Below are 19,750 nucleotides of genomic sequence, written 5' to 3'. Positions count from 1 at the left end.
CAATAAGATACTAGAATTTTAGAATAAAACAGGTTAAGTTTTAAAAAATTAAATCAAATGGAACAAACAATCCTGAATATAGCTATACATGCATAGTTTTCTTTCTAGTCTTCTGATCATCTTTATAATGAGGAGTTTATGACTTTTGTTCTTTACAATTCGGCATGCTTCCTTTAGTTCAAATCTCTTACTATCTATGACTTGGCTTTAATCTTGCTTGGATAAATCTTTTTTCCATACAACCTGAGAAAACTGACATCTTATTAAATGTCATAAGAAGTGTTTCAAATTGTGAAAAGTAGGGTGGCAGAACAATAGAAAGCACATTGGCTCTAAATAAGAGGACATGGGGGTTCAAAGATCTACCTTGATGCTTGCTACCTCTATTACCCTGGCCAAGTCACTTATAACCTCACTGGAACTAGGCTTCTTCACTTCTAAAATGAGTTAATTGAAAGAAGTCATTCTCTGAGGTCCCTTCCAGTTCTAGATAGAGAACCCTAAGATCCAAATTCAAAACTCATTTAATTTTATTTTTTAATAAAGCATTCCAAAATGTAAACTGAAATACATGGGGTTTTTTGGAAAGGAAGATTGGGTTTTTTTTAACCAAAAATTCCATTCATTTAGCTTTTAAAAGCAATTTTATATATATTACATATATATGTGTATGTGTTTGTATGTGTGTATACATATATTTTATATATATATATATATACACATATATATAATAAAATTTATGCCAAAAAGTATAGAGGAAACAGACTTTTAGTTCTAGTCAAACTCATATCTTGAAAAACAGTATCAAAAGATATAAAAGAAATCAGTTAGTCAGTGTCTACCTGTGGATTTAATGTGACACCATTAAGAAAATTTTGGTGATTTCTTTTATATTTTATAACCTCAATACAATTTTAATTATTCAATTAAAATAGCTACATTTCTGAAAAAATATTCAAAGAAATTTTAGAATCCAGCAGATATTGCTTCACCACTATCATCATATAAATGTAATTACTAAAAAGTTTGATGGTACACAATTAAATCCACAGAATCTGTTAGAAAATGCCTGACAACACATGAACAGTGAGCAGTGCTGTAAAGTTTCTTTGCCATATTTAACGTTTTTGTGATCCCAACCAGGAATTCTGTTTACTGCACTATACAGATCAGTGGAAGGCTTTTGTGAACAACATAAATACATTTAAAAACCACATCAAAAAGCTGTAGAACATCAGTAGCATTCTATTTGCAAAGCAACTTTCTGCTCCCTTGTTCTCTTTCCCAAACTAGCAAAATCTATTAAAAATACTTCCCTCTGATGGACTTCAAAGACCATTTTAAAGACCAGAGGAACCAGATTATGTAAGAAATCTTAATCCATGAGGAGAGACATATAAACCTCAAGTATCCATATTGCTTTAACTTTTATAAATCAAAATCACTTGATCTCAGCCTTACTAAATTTGAATCAAAGCTATGTAAAGTAACATACTATGAAGAGAATCCATATCCTAATTTTGCTAACCAAATCTTTATCATAGTTTGCTGTCTGCCTTCAGTCTTTTATTCGAATATGAATTAAAATTTTGTGCCAAAAATAAGAGACCAATAAAGGTTTTTTATTTATATTTAAAGCGTATGATCTGGAAGCTCAGTATAAAATATAAACTAAGTGAATTTCAAATGGATTATATATTTGTACAAGTCATACATTTAATTCTCTAATTATTTTAATCTGAATCTAGTGAGTATGAAGTCATGCTACCCTGAGTTACACATACATTTTAATATGCAATGAAAAGGTTATAGTAACATACTACAAAAAGAAAAGAGATTTGAGTGTTTTAACCCTGAGCACTTCTCCAGGTCATGCAAAATAATATAGCATTTTCTCTTTTAAGCTAACAAAGAATATCACTGTTAAAAAAAAAAAGTACAGTCTCAAACACCATTTTCTATCCATAGCTTGGAATTTAACCTTTTGTGTGCAGTTACAGTTATCTTCAAATTGGTTCCCATATTTGAAGACAGGATCTATTACAGACAATGCCATTTATAGAAAAGACAATGTGATTGATGTCAGTCAATAAGCATTTATCAAGCGCTTAGGACGTGCCAGGCACTGTTTTAAGCACTTATATATTAAACAATAACTGCTTGCTCATAATAGCATATCATTTACATCAAGCAGATTAACTAAAGAAAATTATATGGCAAAAATACAAGTTAAAACCTTCTAAAATGAACCCTCAGTTATCCTCCACGATCTTTTTGATCCAAACTTTGCCAGCACTGTTCATGTGGGGCAGCATAGTGTATATAACTTACAGGTTTCTTCAATAAAATAAAATGAAATGCATACCAGCAGCAACTACAGCTGGAGGAGGCGAGCCTGCCTCACCGCCACTTGTCTGACTCATGGATGCTACAGATGTTTCCCTAGATGGAGGTAACTGTAACTCCTTTGGGAGAAGATCATAGACAGATTCTGGAAAAAGAAAAGCAGAAGAAGTAATGAAATATTAAATCAACAAGACTATGTCTTAAAGGTAACAGTAAAGTGGGGAAAAGTCCTCTACTAATACAAAAATATTCACAATGTCTCTATTGGTAAAGGCAGAAAACTAGAAGCAAACTATGTGAGTGGAAAATAGCTGAATTATGTATATCAATGCAATCAAATATGCTATTATGACATAAAATTACAAATGTCTAAAAATAAGAAGCATGGAAAAGCATATGAAGTGATGTGAAGAAAGCATAACTGGGTAGTTGTATACACTACAGCTGTATAAAGAAAGCAAACAAACTATGAGTACAAAGACGGAGATGAACTCACAAGTGGAGATAAGAGGAAATAATTTTGTTAAAAAAATTTTTTAAGTTGAAATTTTTCTTTTATCAAAACTTAAATAGTTTGGAGCTTATGGTTTTATTTAATTTGGGTCATGCAAAAAAATATAGTATTTTCTCTTTTAAGCTAACAAAGAGTATCACTGTCAAAAAAAAGTACAGTCTCATTCCTCATTTCACTTTATTTGTTAAGATTATGCTGATGATAAAATTATTAAAAAATAAAATCAACCAACATAATCTAAACAAATAATAATAATACTTAGCATTTATGTAGTACTTTAAGGTTTGCAAAGTATTTTACAGATGTTAACTCATTTGATCCTCACAACAAACTTTTGAGGTAGGTACTATTATCCCTATTTTACAGATGAGGAAATTGAGGTTTAGAGAGGCCAAATGTCTCACCCAAGGTCACACAACTAGTCTGAGGCATACACACACACACACACACACACACACACATGTATATATACATTATATATATATTTGTAATTATATTTAGCTTGTTCTATATATACATATACATATCCATCTTCCTCCATCTCCCTCTCTCTCTCTATCTCCCTCCCCCTCCCCTTCCCTCCCCCTCTCCCTCTCCCCATCTAGGGAGACTACCCCAAAGAAGGATATTATCATCAAGGAGATCACTCAGAATATATACTTATAGTAACACTTTTTTGTAATAACAAAGAACTAGAAACAAAATAGAGGGCCACTGACTAAGGAAAAGCTTAACGAATTATGGTTTATGAATGTAATAATCTAATATTATTTACATGATGACTACAATAATGGCAAAATAATGAAAAATGAATGTTATAAAAGGCAGTATATAGTAAGAAAGCAGAAGCAATGAGTGCAAACTATTCTTACTAGAAGCTTTGAAGGGGACAAGAAAAACAGGATCCTAGCTTGAGGGAGTAACAAGAGTAAAATGCAAGCAAACGAATTTGTGAACCAGAGAGAAAGAGGAGAGAACAGTGATGTAGAAGAGTGAACTGGAGCTGAGACTAGGAAGAACTTATATGCTGCAGTTGGTGAAAGTGAAATTTAGTCAGCCGCTCTCAGTGCATAGAGGTGACTGACTGGCTGTAAGCCCAAATGTGGTCTATACCTTTTGAAAACACTTATTACTGTTTATTTATTACTTGCTACTGCTAATAAATGTGATGGCCACTAACAATGTTACAAAATTGCCAACAAGGCTGGCCCCAAAGAAGAGATATAAGTGGATACTTCTTCCCCACTGCTTTGCAGTGATGACAGGTCCAGAGGTGTGGGATATAATGTCTGATTTTTTCAATGTATCAATTGGCTTTGCTAAAAAAAAAAAAGTCTCTGCTTCCTTTTCTTATAAAAAATTCTTTGTTATATAATTCTTCACTCTCTTGAAGAGAAAGGTAAATGAGGAAATCTAGATGATGGGGAAAAAAAGAAAAAGATATCGATAAAAATTTATTTTAAAAACTAATTAGCTTAAAGTGTCTGAAGAGAAACATAAGATATTTTTAAAAGAAAGACTCAAGTGTGTATATATGAACAAAAATTCCCTGAGAGAGAAAAGAGTACAAGAGGTAATTTGACAAAAAAGAAGAAAGGAGGTGATAGTTCCATACAATGTTTACCAGGTATTTTAGCTATATCATTCAAGACATTTATTTTCAGGAACAAAAATGCTTCCAATTTCATTTTGGGCCCTTGGGCACTAACTGGGAAAAAGAACTTCCTCACTTCCCTGCCATGGTCAGCCAGCAGAACATTGCTAACAACTACAAACCTCTTAACAACATACAAGATGGCTGCACACATGTACAGGATGTTCTCAAGTCAGCGAGTGCCTGTAGTTTTTAGGCGTTAATTGTTACTTCACAAAAGTCCTATTCTCATGCCTCACACTGTGGTGGAGAGGCCTGTGGCAAACCTAGGTTCACAAAGGCCAAGTCAACTGAACCAAAGCTCTTGGCAGGTTCTAATAAGGTGAAAAGGCACTGGACATGGGCCCAGGCAGACCATGAACTACTTGGGAAGAGGTTCATCATGAGGAGGCTGGCAACAAGTGATAAATACTTTTAGTCATAGTGACACATAAAATGAACAAAATCAAAATTTTTTACTCTCATTTCTGCAAGTCCCTTGTCTTTGCTTAGTGAAAGGTGGGGAGGGGAGAGGACAGGGTAAAAAGGAATACATAATTCCTAGAAAAATCTAAAAACACAATCTCCTTAGAGAAGTGAATAAAGGGAAGGTTTCATAGAAGAGATGGCATTTAGGTTTTGGAAGACTTGCAACAATCAACAATCAAAAAGGGAGAGAGCAAAACATTCCAGGAATTGGGAACAGAGTGAACAAAACAAAAAAGGTAGTGAAGAACAGGATATGCTCTGGGACAAAGGAGAGAACACATTTGCAGAAGTATAGTGTGTATAGATGGTGAGTAATATGAAATATGGCTGATAAGATAGAGTGGTACCTTATTATGGGTAGGCACTAATCACTGCAGATTTCTGGGCAGAGGAATAACAGTGGTAGAGCTATAAAGGATAGATGGAAGGCAGGAACACCTGGTTAGGAGACAAGTAAAACAGACTAACCAGGTAATAAAGGAGGGTGCATCCTAAGATTATGGCAACAGGACTTCAAAGGAGGGGAAGGATGCAAGAAATGTTATAGAGAGAGAATTAATTGAGCATTAATTAAGTGCTTACTATGTGCTAGGTACTGGGGATACAAGTACAATGAATCAAACAATTCCTACTCTCAAAGAGCTTATATTCTTTTAATTTCACTTTTTTTTTTTTAATTTTTGGAGGGGGGAGGGCAAGGTAATTGGGGTTAAATGACTTGCCCAAGGTCACACGGCTAGTGTGTCAAATGTCTGAGGCCAAATTTGAACTCAGGTCCTCCTGACTCCAGGGCTGGTGCTTTACTCAATGTGCCACCTAGCTGCCCCAAGAACTTATATTCTTAATGGGGAAGACAAATGTATACATCATACACACACACACACACACACACACACACACACACACACACACAATTTCCCAGAAATCTTCCCAAGTGTTCACCACAGGGTGTTCATTCACAGACGCTTTCTCATTTTCATAATGTGACCAACCCATATTCTCTTCCTATCCTACAATTCAATGATAGAATCTTCACTTTTGCTCTTCTTCAGAGTTCTTTCTTGGTTATATGATGCAGCCTACTCTCACACTTCATGTGACTTTCCATTCCTCTCTGTGTGATGCTCATCTTAGGGTCTTCGGAGGCAGTGGTATTCCAGGACTTATTCCCATATAGCAACATCAGTAAAATATTAGTATTGAAAAAATAACCCTTTGCTTCCATGGGAAGCGACAAAATATTCTGTAATTTCTCAAAAGCAATCCAGCCTACTTTGCTCTTCTTTTTAAACTTTGGCCCCAGCTCACTGTCCATTTGTACTGTTGCAAATATACATATTGCTGGACAAGCTCTTTAATGAGATTCTTAACCTTTCTTTGTGTCACTTTCCGTGTGTGTATCCTTCAGCAGTCTAGCAAAAGCTACGGACCCCTACTCAGCATGTTTTTAAATGCATAAAATGAAATACACAGGATTATGAAGGAAACAAATTATACTGAAATACAGTTGTCAAAAATATTAAAAACAAGTTCATGAACCATCAAGAACCCCTACTCTAAAGGATGTCCACCCAAACTGTTATACATTGAAATACGGAAAAGAGATACTCTTTATCCACTTGGTTTTTCCAAACTCCTTTCAGTGATTACAGAACTCTTCTAGGATGCTCTGCAATGTCTTGGAGCTTTAAGAAAAAATCAACATCATCCATAAATAGGAGCATCTGGTATATCTCACCATTTGCAAATCCTTCCTTGACCTAGATTTGATCTCCTCCATCAGAGTGGTGAATACTTTTTATAAGCATATTTCCTTGATAATATCAGAAAACTAATAAACAAAGTAATTTCTGTTATAGCACCTTCCAAGGAATCTTGAATGATCTTGACATGTAGATGGGAGATCCCTTATTGTAAAAGGGCCTACAAGATAATTTTATTCTACCACATTCAGTGCTTTTTTCATAATCCACAAACAACAAGTATAATGGGAAATAATACTCTTTACAATTTTCAGTCAATTGTGAGATAGTAAAGATGTGTACCACTGTTGAATATCATTTGTAAAAAAAAAAAAGCCTGCTCATTCCCTACTAATAACCTCATTAAAGGATGCCCTCAATTCACATATAAATGACTCAAAAAGATTCTATATAGATCAGAGAGAAGGAATGAAGGCTGATAGTTGTTGATGTTTTCTGGGATACCTTTTCTTTTGTTTTGTTTTTTAACCAATGAGGTACAAAAGTTTATTTTTGTTGTTTTTTTATGATTTGGTGTCTTCTCCTTTAGCTATCTTATAAATGGGTTTCTCAATGACCTCAAAATTGTATTACCTCTGGCATGGATTTCCTCTTACTCCATATTGATCCAATCTGACTGCTTTTCCCATGACTTTAAAAGAACTAAAATAAAAGTAATCCAAATGGCAAGAGGAAAAAGCCCAAGAAGACTGAATCATGTCACCAAATATAACCTGGATTCAAGAAGTAACTTAAAAAGAACTTGAACAAGAAAACACGTGACAAAAAAAAAGCTGGGCATTAATATTATAAATAAGAGATAATAGATGGCCAGACTAAGTGAGTATGTTGGGACCGCCCAATATTGAAAATAAGAAGAATATTTCCACTATCTTGAGTAGAACCTCTGTTAAGCATTATGTAGAAGGATATGGATAGGAATTAATGAGGATGATGAGGTAGTATGGAGAAATTGTGACCTGTACAGATTGAAAATTTGGGGAATATTTTTGGAGGGGGGTAGACAGGGGAAACAACACCACACACTTTTGTCTGTGGTATGAAACTCCTCACTGATGGCACCTGTTCTACAATTTATGGTCTTACATTAAATTACTTGCCCAGGGCAACACAGACAACATGGGCAGAGATGGGACTTTAACTCAGGTCTTCCTCAGAAGCCAACTCTCTATTACTTCACAGCTATCTAATAGGTAGAGGCAGTTCCCATAAAATCATGGATGCAAAGTATCAAAGTAAATGAATTTCTGTATCTCAGACTAAAGAACACACCTCTTTAAAAAAATTAAACAACTTATATGATAAAACTTAAAACTATTAATGCTCTACTCATACTGCCAGCTTTTGTACTTCATAGGAATTTTATTTCTCCAAAATAGAAAACTATCATTGATTATTTAAAATATCCTCTTGGCAGTAAAATCTATGAGAAAAAGCTTTCTGGAAGGAAGCAGCTGACCACAGGAAAAAAAACCCAAAACTTTGTATCAAATATATCTGATAAGGGATATTAGAAATATAGAAACTACTACTATAAATATGTAAGATCAAAAGCCATTCCTTAACAGATAAGTGGTCAAAGAATATGAACAAATAGTTCTCAAATCACTCAAATAGCCCCAAATCACTAACAAATGCAAATCGAAACATGAGGCTTCTACTCATACCCAGCCAACTGGCAAAGATGACAAAAGACAAGAATGGTCAATATTGTAAGGGTTGTGGAAAGAGATACACTAATACACTGCTGATGCAACTGAAAATTAGTTAAACCATTCTGGAATGCAATCTGGAATTGTACAAATTAAGTTACTAAATTAGGCTGTAAGATCCTCAGCAGACTGTCTTTGGCCTTTCTTTGTAATCCCCAGCATTCAGCAGGAAGCCTGGAACTTCACTGTAGTTGTAGGTGCTTCACTGACGACCTGACTAAATATTCATACCGTTTTATCCACAGTGCCAATCATATGCCCCAAGGAGGACAGAAATATATTCAGAGAAGCATTTTTTGTAGTAGCAAACAACCTGAAACAAAGTGGATGCTCTATCAATTAGGGAATGGCCAAACAAGTTATGGTAAGTGAATGTAACGGAATACTTCTATTCTATAAAAATTTATGAATATGATGAACACAGAGAAGCACAAGAAGACATATGAACTGATACAAAGTGAAATAAGCAGAACTAGAAAAACAATGACTACAACAATGTAAATGGAGAGAATCACCATGAAGCAATCAAAACTAAATATCGTAAAATAATTTTAAAAAAAAGCTGGGCCCCAAAGAAGAGGCATGAGAAGACTCCCCCCAGTTCTTTGCAGAGGTAGGTGTCTATGGGTGTGGACAGGAGAGATACAAATACTAGTAATACAAAAAAGATCAAGAAAAAGCTTTTCTTTTAATGGTCTTCAAATATTCAAACAATATGCCCATTGTTAAGGCATAAAGATATGATAACATAAAAATATTGTCTATGTAATCATTAAAAAGAGATAAACTGAAATATAGACTATAACTCTTTTGCAAAATGCTAGAACCATTATGGAGCTGATTCCTTCAATCCATCAACTTAAAATGTCCTTCCTAACTTTAGGGTGTATAGTGAGAGGAAAAAGTTCATAAAGGACATTTAAAATTAGACTAAATCCATTTTGCATCATTTTCATTCACCATAAATATTTAACTTAATAGCTCTTTTTCAAAAACCCATGTAATATTATTATCAAACACTTGAAATTTTTATCCTCAAAGCATTTCGCAAATTCAGCTTCACTTTCAATATAACACCCTGACTAAAACCTTGGCTTATAATGAATGATAGAGGTTTTCAGTAAATAACTTCCATCCCACAAAGATTTGAAAAATCAAGTGGGCTTAAATAAAGTTAAATCAATAAATGTGCGTTTTAGAGCAATTTTATCTTCTCAATCCACAAAGAAACTGATATCTTAATTCCCAATGCCATGAAATAAGAGAATATACACAATTTAGTTTTGTGTCTATGTCAAACAAAGAGCCACAAAGTAATTTTTAAAAGAAGAACACATTTGGAAAATATCTATCAACTACATATTGTTAAGGCTTTAGTCAAAACACAGATATACTAGTGAAACTCCATTCACTGACTTATTTCATTACACTGATAAAAGTACTTGACCACTGAGTTTCCCTCATTTATTTTTTAAACTTTGCTGACTCAAACAACTAATTAATCACAGAATTTCAGTCCTAGAAAAAACATCATGATAAACTCATAACTGGAAAAGAATCCCCTTTAAGATGTACCCAACAAGTAGTCATCTAACCTTTGTTGAAGACCCCCAGTGAGGTCTTCTACTATCTCCTAGGCATCTTACTCCCTTGTGCATAGTTCTGTTTCGAATAGCCCAGGGGTGGGGAACCTGTGGGCCTCAAAGCCACATGTAGCCCTCTAGGCCCTCAAGCGCAGCCCTTTCACAGAATCCAAAAGGATTTGTTCTGTAAAATTTGGACTCAGTCTGCACCCAAGGACCTAGAAGGCCACAGGTTACCCACTCCTGGCATAGCCCTTTAACTAAGCTTATATCAACCTTTATAGTTTCTACTCAATTGCTCCTAGTTCTGTTCTGTAGATAAACAGAACAAGTCAAATCTTAATAGCCCTTCAAATACCTGAAAAACAGATATCATGTTTCCCTTGAGACTATCATTCTTCCCTTCCCTAGGCTAAATATTTCCAGGTCAATCAATCAATGAGTATTCATTAGATATCTACTATGTGTCAGGCATAACAGGTCCTTCAACCATTCATGCCATATATGGCATGACCTTGAGGTCCTTCACCATCCTAGCCACCCTCTGTTCTTTATCCTTTACAGAACGTTATTTCACATAGCATGTGAGTAGAATTTATATTACAGAAACATGACTAACACAGATAATTTAGAAGTAAACAAAAGCCACCTATTTCAAACAATCAAGACTGGTTTAACATCTTTAATGATAATTAGGCATCTTCAGAAACCCTAATGAAAAATTCACATTGATACTAGAGAGATATGGTATATAAATATTGGGTACTAGAGATACAATCATATCCAGAAGCCATTGATAAAATGTATTTTAAACAAGAATCCCTTAAGTCTTCATCCTATATTTGCTTACACATCTCCTCCAGGAAAAAGGACCTACTACCTCATGAAGGAGTCCATTTCCCTTCCAGGGAGTTCTAATTGGAATTCTTTCCTTTTATCAAGTCAAAGTTTGCTTCTTTGCAACATTTATTTATTCTCTAATAGCTTCTATTCTCTGGGGCAAAACCAATAAATCTAATCTCCCATGTGAAAATCTTTCTTAACAAAGGTAGTCTCAGGGGCAGCTAGGGGGCACAGTCAGTAGAGCACCTGCGTGGAGTCAGGAGGACCTGTGTTCAAATCTGCACTCAGACACTTGACACACGTACTAGCTGTATGACCTTGGGCAAGTCACTTAACCCCAATTGCCCTGCCTTCCCCCCCTGCAAAAAAAAACCAAAAGTGGTCTCTTCCACAGGCTAAACATCCTCAACTCTTTCAACTTATGTTCATACGGCATTATACTGAGGTATAAAATTGGATGAGAGGGGTAGACTAGATGACCTCTAAGGTTCCTAAAAGGCTTGATTTAAGATGTAATAAATAACTCCACCATCCTGGATGCACTCTTCTGAAAATCCTTAGCTTATCAAGGTCTTTCCTAAAATTTGGTGCCCTGACTAAACATTGTACTCCAGATGGGATCTGATCAAGACACATCTCCACTGTAGTCCCAGACACCAAACTATGCTTCACTTAATGTAAACATAAGTCTACTAAAGGTATTATACTAAAGACCTCCTTCCAAGTTGAAATGTGATGAACATGCTATCTGTACATATTAAGCTATACATTAATGATTACAACTGGGGCAGCCCATTCAACTAGTTCCAAATCCATCTTACTATATATTATTGTATAACTTAAATCTCTCCACCTTTTCCCTATGATTAGCATTACAGACTCAAAATGTTTGCACCGTCTATATTATATATCCAGGATTCTCCTTATCTACTAGTCTAGGTACCACAAAAGTAAATGTGGTTAGTTGAGCATGACCTTTTTAGATAAAACCAGGCTGGCTTTTAGTGAACGCTGCTTCCTTTTTCTAGGTGTTCACTGATCATTCCTTTAGTAATACACTCTAGAGTTTTGACAGAAAAAAACAATCTTATTATTAAGCTTATGTTTGGAGACTGTATTTTCTTCCCTTTTTAAAAATTTGGGTCTTCTCTCATCCTACAATATCTCCCCAGTAGTCTTTGATCTTTCCAAGATCACAGACAATTCAAAAACCTCATCTGCCAATCACATCTCTGCCCAAGATGGCTATACTGCTTAAGTTCTCTGCTCCAAACAAATATTTTAACTTACTTGTATCAGGACTACCTCTATAGCTCTACCATCCACATACATTCACCCCAGTGGCTCCTCTTTTCTGTCATTCCCTGTGATGTTCTTCTCAGCTGCTTTATTCTATGGCTTGCTGCTTCCTCTCACAAATATGATTCCAGTGTTACAGCTTTTTTTGTGGCTTTGGGCAAATTGACTCTACATCACTGGGGCAAAGGGTTTTATGTTCTTTGAAAATTTTTAATTTTTCATGGGTCTCCCAAAGCCCTTTTAAAAATTTGGTTAAAAAACCAAAACTTAGTTCATTTATGTTCAACCTTCTTAGTTGATGACTCATGTAGAATCCATACAGGCAGCTAGGTGAGTACAAAGATCACTGACCTGAGGTCAGGAAAACTTCAGTTCAAATCCTGCTTTGGTCACTCACTAGCTGTATGACTCTGGGCAAGTCATTTAGCTTTTTCAGCCTCAATTTCCTCCTCTGTAAAATGGGGGTAATAACAGTACGCCCCTCACAGGTTTGTTGTGAAGGTTCAATAAGATAACATATACAACATTCTGCAAACCTTAAATTGATACATAAATGCTAGCAATTATCATTATCATTATTATTGTGCTCATTTGCTTGTCTTAGAGGGTTGCCGGTAAGGTTACAAGTGTGACCTTAGGGTCACATAGTCCCTATGAGTAAGAAGTGGGACTTGAACCCAGGTCTTCCTGATTCAGAAGCATTCTCTCTATCAATCACAGCACAGCTACCTTTCTAAGCCTTCCTATTTCTTTGTATTCCTAGTTGTCATCTCTTAGAGTATATTCATATCTATTACTTTTGTAATTGTTTGTTCAGCTTGAGCACACGGGTCTTTCCAATTTTTGCTGTTCTGTTTACTAATATTTCTGTCCAATGAGGTCTTTTTCTTGTTCAATGACATCTTTAGGGCATCCTAATCTTAGTAGTGAGCTCATTATATCAAAAGTATATAGAGTTTTATAGCTCCTGTTCTAAAATGACATCTGAAACAATGATGTCAATTCATAGTTCCATCAGCAACACAAACAGCAAGGGCCATTTCTCTATAGTTCCACCAACAATGAATTTATTATTTAAATACATATGCCAATTTAATAAGTACAAGGTGATACATTTGAAGTGCTTTAGACTGCCTTTCTCTATCATGGTCTGAACAATTTTTCAGGTTATTATTGTTTATTTGTTTCTTCTTTTGAGAACCGTGCAGTACAATGGAGAGAGCAATGGATTTGGAGCCAGGACACTTCAGTCTGACCCTAGCTCTGCCTCTTCCCTTCATTAGGCCTCTGTTTCTTCATCTGTAAATTGAAAAAGCCTAGGCAGCTTCCAGGGTCCATGAAAATGGAATGAAACTTACTCTCATTAAAGTGTACAATGATACTCTTACAAACTATGATGTATCCTTAATTGTAAGTTTTCAATACGGATCTTTATCACAAATATTGTGGCAAAGATTTTTTTTTAATCTATTTCTATCCTTTTTATTCTGGATGTATTGCTTTCTGTCGTATAAAAACAATCTTTGTATAATCAACCCATTTACTTTGTCTCCTATAACTTCTATTTATCAAATAGAAACTTTCTTTTGCTTCAATATTGTAATTGGTATCATCATCCCATTTCTTTTTAATGCTTAATGATAAATGATTCATTTGGAATTTGTTGTAATATCTCATATGAGATGTGGCTCCAATTCAATTTTTCATCCTACTATTCTTAAGAGATTTTTATTGAACTTTGATGCTCTCCCTCAGTGTTTTATTTTTTAAAATTAATTTAAAAAACAAAGCACATATACAAGGTTAAAAAAAAGACATGACAATATATGCAGTTTCACTCTAGGGATCATTGTTTCATAGGATCATAGACAGGACCATAGAGGTCGTCTAATCAAATGTTCTCTTTTTACCCAAGATTATACTTGAACTCAGGTTCTCTAGCTCCAAATCTATTGTTTTTTACCCTACACCATTCTAGGATCAAGAAGAAATCTTTTGCCCTTTAATTTCCACCTGACTCTGTGATTTACAACAATTAAAAATAATAATAGTAATAATAATAACAATAGCATTTATATTGTGCCTAATATGTGCCAGGCACTGTGCTAAGTGCTTTACAAATATTATTTAACTTGATCTTCACAACAACCCTGAAAGGTAGGTGCTATTATTATCCCCATTTTACAGTTGAAGAAACTGAGTTAAATAGAGGTTAAGTGACTTACCCAAGCCACTACAGCTAGTTAGTATCTGAGGCCAAATTTGAACTCTGGTCTTCCTGACTCCAGCCCCATTCACTGCCCTACCCAGCTGCTCAACTACAAACAAGGCAGCCAAAACCCTTCAAAAGAGTCTAACTTAAAAAAATAAGAAAAACTAAATGGATAAAGAATGTTCTATTTTCCAAATTATGACAACCTGTAGTTTATCCATTAGCATAAATTTGGGAAAGATAGAAATGGACAATGCGTAGGGTTTAAAATTTAAATAAGGAAGAAAGTAGGCTAGATTGTATTGGTAATTGCAAATTTTGTTCAATAACTTCTAACAGCATTTAAATTGTATAGGTTCAAATTATCAGTTAAGCATACAGAGATTATGAGCCCAAGTAGATTGTCTTTGTAAAAGGAGTTCAGTTACAGATGATTAGGATGCAGAGTAAAAACATACATGCATTTCTGGCCTGTGTTCTACCAAAACACCATAAATTTGTACTTTCCCCAAACCCATACATTGTAGACATGCTGGGAGAAAAAAGAACCATATAATTACTGAACGCTTTTGAAAACCACGTGGAGCAAGCATGAAGGAACAAGGCAAGGTCAAAGTAAACAGAGATAGAATGGACAATTTGATTACAGGTATATGAAACTGAAAAGATTATGCACAAGCAAAATCAATACAATTAGAAATAGAAGAGAAACTAGTAACTGGAAAAAAAAAGTCTTTTTAGCAAATTTTTCTGATAAAGACAAATAGCAAAGATCTGAAGAAAACTGATACAAATATACAAGGACAAGAGCCATCCCCCAACAGTTAAATGCTTAAAGGGTGAGAATAGAGTTCTCAAAAGATTGAAAGCAAGCTAATAATAACCATATGAAAAAATTCTCCAAATCACTAATAGAGACATGTAAATTAAAATAACTGAGGCTCCACCTCACAACCATCACATTAACAAAGATAACAAAAGATGAAAATGACACTTATTGGAAGGGTTTGTGGAAAAGGGCACAAAAACTAACATACCATTGGTGGAACCATGAATTGGTCCTACCATTCCAGAAAACAATTTGGAACTATACTAAAAAATTCATTGTGCATTGTGCATATCCAATGATTCAATGATATCACTATTAAGCTTATACCTCAAAGAAATTTTTTAAAAAAGGAAAGAAAAGACCCATATGTATATTTGTAGTGGCAAACACTGGAAACAAAGTAGGTACCAATCAACTGGGGAATAGCTGAAAAAATTATCGTATGTCAAAGTAATGGAATATTATTGTACCTTAAGAAATGACAAATGGGAAAATTTAGAAAAACCTGGGAAAACTTGTATATACTGATGCTGAGTACAACGAGCAGAACCAAAACAATTTATACCATCAATATAACACCGTACAGGAAAACAATTGTGAAGGATTTAAGAATTATGATCGATACGATGACTAATCACAACTCAAGAAGACTGATGATGAAGCATGTTTCTCACCTGCTGGCAACAAGATGGACTAGAGTTAGTGAAACATGAGACAGATTTACAAATATAGTCGATGTGTAGATTCATTTTGTTTGTCTACAAATTTTGGTTACAAGGGAGGACAAGAAGTTGGAAGCAGTGACAGTGATTCAAAAAAGAAGAAAATAAAAAAAATCGTATCAATGAAACTTTTTTTAAAAATACATAGGGGAGAACAGAAGAAATTTCAGAAGAGGACAAAAATAATCAGAGTACTTTGTTATTACTGTTCTAAATTTAATATACACTATAGGGGCAAATAGGTAGCATGGTGAACAGTGCACTGGAATAGAGCTGGAGTCAGGAGCACTCAAGTTCAAGATCCTGTCTAGCTGTGTGATCCTGGACAAGTTACTTAACCTTGATTACCTCCCAAAAAAAAGAGTGTGTGTTTGTGTGTGTGTGTGTGTGTGTGTGTGTGTGTGTGTGTGTGTGTGTGTGTGTACACTTTAAAGAAACCGAATTATATGTAACAGAAGGTTACAGTTTCATATGAATCCTCTTTCTGTTCTTTGTACATTGAAATGTTCATATTTGTCAATATTTAAATTCATAATAAGAAAGAATAGTTTTAAAAAGAAAAAACCAAGAGGCAGAAAAAGGAGAGAAAGTCAGGTAAGCTTTAATAAAATTAGATTTTAAAAAGGAAAAAAGAAGTAGGTAAGGTTGATTAGGTATAAACATGACAGAAAACTCATCATGGGCATTAAAAGATAACCCCAATACCAAAGAACTTAAACTGTGGCATGGTAACCAACCTATAAATTTTCAAAAATTTTATCATTGCCATGTTAGTGGCAGAAATGTCTTTTCTCTCCTAGGTTCCATCACCCTCACCTTTTACTCTCCTGTACCTCTCTATACTGTTCCCACTCAAGAAGAAAACGAGGAAAGGAGAAAAAAAAAGGCAAAAGAGTAAAAAGGTAAGCACTTCCCTACTATTCAAGCCAAGATTAATGAAGTTTGCTCTTCTATATTAAAAGCATATCATTAAGAATAATCTTGAAATAAATACAGGTGGTCCCCAAATTGTGAAATGGGGTATTTCAAAAAGTTCTATCATCACTCAGCTGTTTGGAACATTATCTTCCCATCAAAATAACATGGGAAATTGTTAAGTTCCGAACTAGGCCAGCCCAAATTTATCTATTTAGCTTATAACATAAGCCAAATCAGTTGAAATAGTACTTCCTTCCAGACTAAGGGAACTTCAATGGCAGTAAAAGGCACTGGTATCAGGAAATAGGGTAAACAGCAATGGCCATTTCTACATCAATTGAGATTTAAAATATGGTTTTCCTGTACAGTACTAAAATGTGATCAATTTGGCACAGTATCTGGCAAGATGTATTTATTAAATGATCATTGACTAATTAACCTGAAATTGCTAAGTAAAATCTCCCTGATTTCAACTGGTTATAAATGCTATACAGAACTTGTTTTTTAAGACACACACTAGAAAGGGAATAGGGAAAATAAAAATTACTTCAATTCAAAATCACTCCTCCAGTCTCTGACCAAAAGTTGGTCCTTCTCACTGAAGCCAACACTTCTACATATATCCTTGACTTTATCTCCTCCCATCTTGACCCCTCTTCTAATCTTCCATCTTTCCCTATCTTCTGGTTCCTTCCCTGCTACCTATCAATACACCCATTCCCACCCATCCCAATCTTTAAAAAAATCTTTACATTCTTTCAAGCTAGAGTTCTATATCTCTCCTCCCTTTCTTAAATGAACTTCTGGAAAATGCTATCTATATTCACTGCCTCTACTTCCTTTCCTCTCACTTACTTCTCAACCTATCATCTCCACTGAAACTGCTCTCTCCAAAATTGCCAATGATCTCTTCATAGGTGTCAAGTGTGATGATCTTTTCTCACCATCCTTCTTGACCTAAATGTAGCATGACACTGTTCCCCATCATCTCTTCTCTCTGGGTTTTCTTACACTGCTCTCTCTTGGCTTCCCTTTTACTTGTCTGACCATCCTTTCTGGACTCTTTTGCTGGCTCTCTATCCACATCACATCCCCCAACAGTCTACATACCCTGAGGTTCTATCCTAAGTCGTCTTCTCTTCGGTTTCTATACTTCTTCATTTGGTGAATTTAATGGTTCCCAAGAGATCTGATTATCAATTCTATACAGATAACTCACATATTTATATATACAATTCTTGTCTCTCTCCCCAACTGCAGTCCCCATAGAACATTTCAAACGGAATATCCCCTACATGTCTTAAACTAAAAAAAAAAAAAATCAAATAAATGGATCTATGATCTCATTAATTCAGGAATTCCTTCCAACTTTACAGATCCCAACCTGACCACATCTGCCTATCCTATACAACTCTTGTCCATATTCTCCTAAGGGTTTACTATAGGAGGTCTAACCAATGTACCAATGTAACCAAGGTCTTCCTTCCTTGCTTTCTCCCTAAATAATGAGGATACCAGTGTAACACTCTAGCTGTCTACCTATCATCACTTTCTCTTCCCAAGTGACCAGTCCATCTTCTCTTTCTAACATACAATTCCTTTATGCCATCCATTATAGCCTGTTCTTCAAAGCTCTTCACTAGTCACAAGTTTCAACATGTTCACACCCCTCTCCATTGCTCTCTGCGTGATATTCACCATTAGTCCATTAGTCGTCTGGTATTCTGGGGCTTGTCCCCAAACAGCAACGCCAGTAGAATATAAATACTGGGGGGGTGGGGTGGGGGGTGGAGGCAGGAATGGTCCTTTGTTTTCAGAGCAAACTTTAGTCAGTAAACAAGTTTTGCAATTTCCCCCAAAGCAATCCAGCCTGCTTTCCTCCTCCTATTTGAAACTAGGCCCAGCTCATTGTCCATCTGTATTGTCTGTTCCTGAAAAACAAATTCCTGGGTAATTTCTGTAAGGTGTCCATCCAAATGCATGCTAAAATACAGGGAATGGTCATTCTTCCTTCATTTGATCTTTTCTGTATGGATAGAAAGGCCAAACTCCTGAACGATTATAGATCTCTTCTTGGAAGTTCCATAATATCTTGAGGCTTGATGAAATCAACACAAACAGGCATATCTAGAGAATCTTACTATCTACTGGGAAACCTTCCTCGACCTAGATTCTACGCTGCCTCTCCTCCCCCACCTTCATAGTGGTAAAGTTCTTTTGTAAACATGTATCTCCCTCTTTTAGGTCTGATGTTTATTATCAGATGTTTAATTAAAAGGATTCTTTCTGTTACATAAAGGTCTGTAGTTATTGATGTCTCCTTTACTCTTTTTTGGTTTTCTTTAAGTTCTGAGTTTTTCCCCCCACATCTTTCATATTTTTACCTTCTTTAGATGGATATCTTATGAACAGGTCTCTCAATGCCCTCACAATTGTACTGCCTCACGCACAGGTCTCTGCATGGTCTAATCGGGCTGTTTTTCCCACCTTTATTTACTTTAGTGCCATATCTACCTTTTCTATAAGCACTTCAGGAGTTGTGATGTTAGGGTCAAAGTGTGGAAGTTCCACTATTCCTGACAGAGAAAATGATTTCTAAAAATGATTTTGCAGTTTTTTCCCCATTTTTCTTCCCTCTGTAATCCTCTTCACTTTCTTCCTTGAATGCCTTTGTGATGACTTTGCTTAGATATCTTGCCAAACTTTCTTTAAATTAGTTTTTTCCTCCACTATTTTTCTCTGCTTTATGAAACAATACTGTTTATAATCTCCCTTCATTCTTCATAAGATTTTACAAATGGGTTTATATTCTAAACCAATGTTAGCTTTGATAGCCATCTCTTTTCCATTTGACAACTAAGTCAAATGTTTGCTTATTTGTTGACTA

At 35.2% G+C, this 19,750-nt stretch overlaps 1 protein-coding gene across 1 annotated transcript in view; it reads right to left on the bottom strand.

Moving 5' to 3' along the window:
• The window catches only part of NFAT5 (nuclear factor of activated T cells 5), a 136,331-nt gene that overhangs the window by 74,983 nt on the left and 41,598 nt on the right, over positions 1 to 19,750 (bottom strand). The window contains exon 2 of the mRNA XM_036751672.1: positions 2,366 to 2,491. Coding sequence (XP_036607567.1) covers positions 2,366 to 2,491 — 126 coding nt within the window. The remainder of the gene's footprint in view (positions 1 to 2,365; positions 2,492 to 19,750) is intronic.

Source organism: Trichosurus vulpecula, chromosome 3, assembly GCF_011100635.1.
Source record: "Trichosurus vulpecula isolate mTriVul1 chromosome 3, mTriVul1.pri, whole genome shotgun sequence".
In the NCBI taxonomy this organism is placed as follows: domain Eukaryota; kingdom Metazoa; phylum Chordata; class Mammalia; order Diprotodontia; family Phalangeridae; genus Trichosurus; species Trichosurus vulpecula.
Note: the sequence above shows the minus strand (reverse complement) of the source record. Positions and strands in the feature narration are given on the sequence as shown.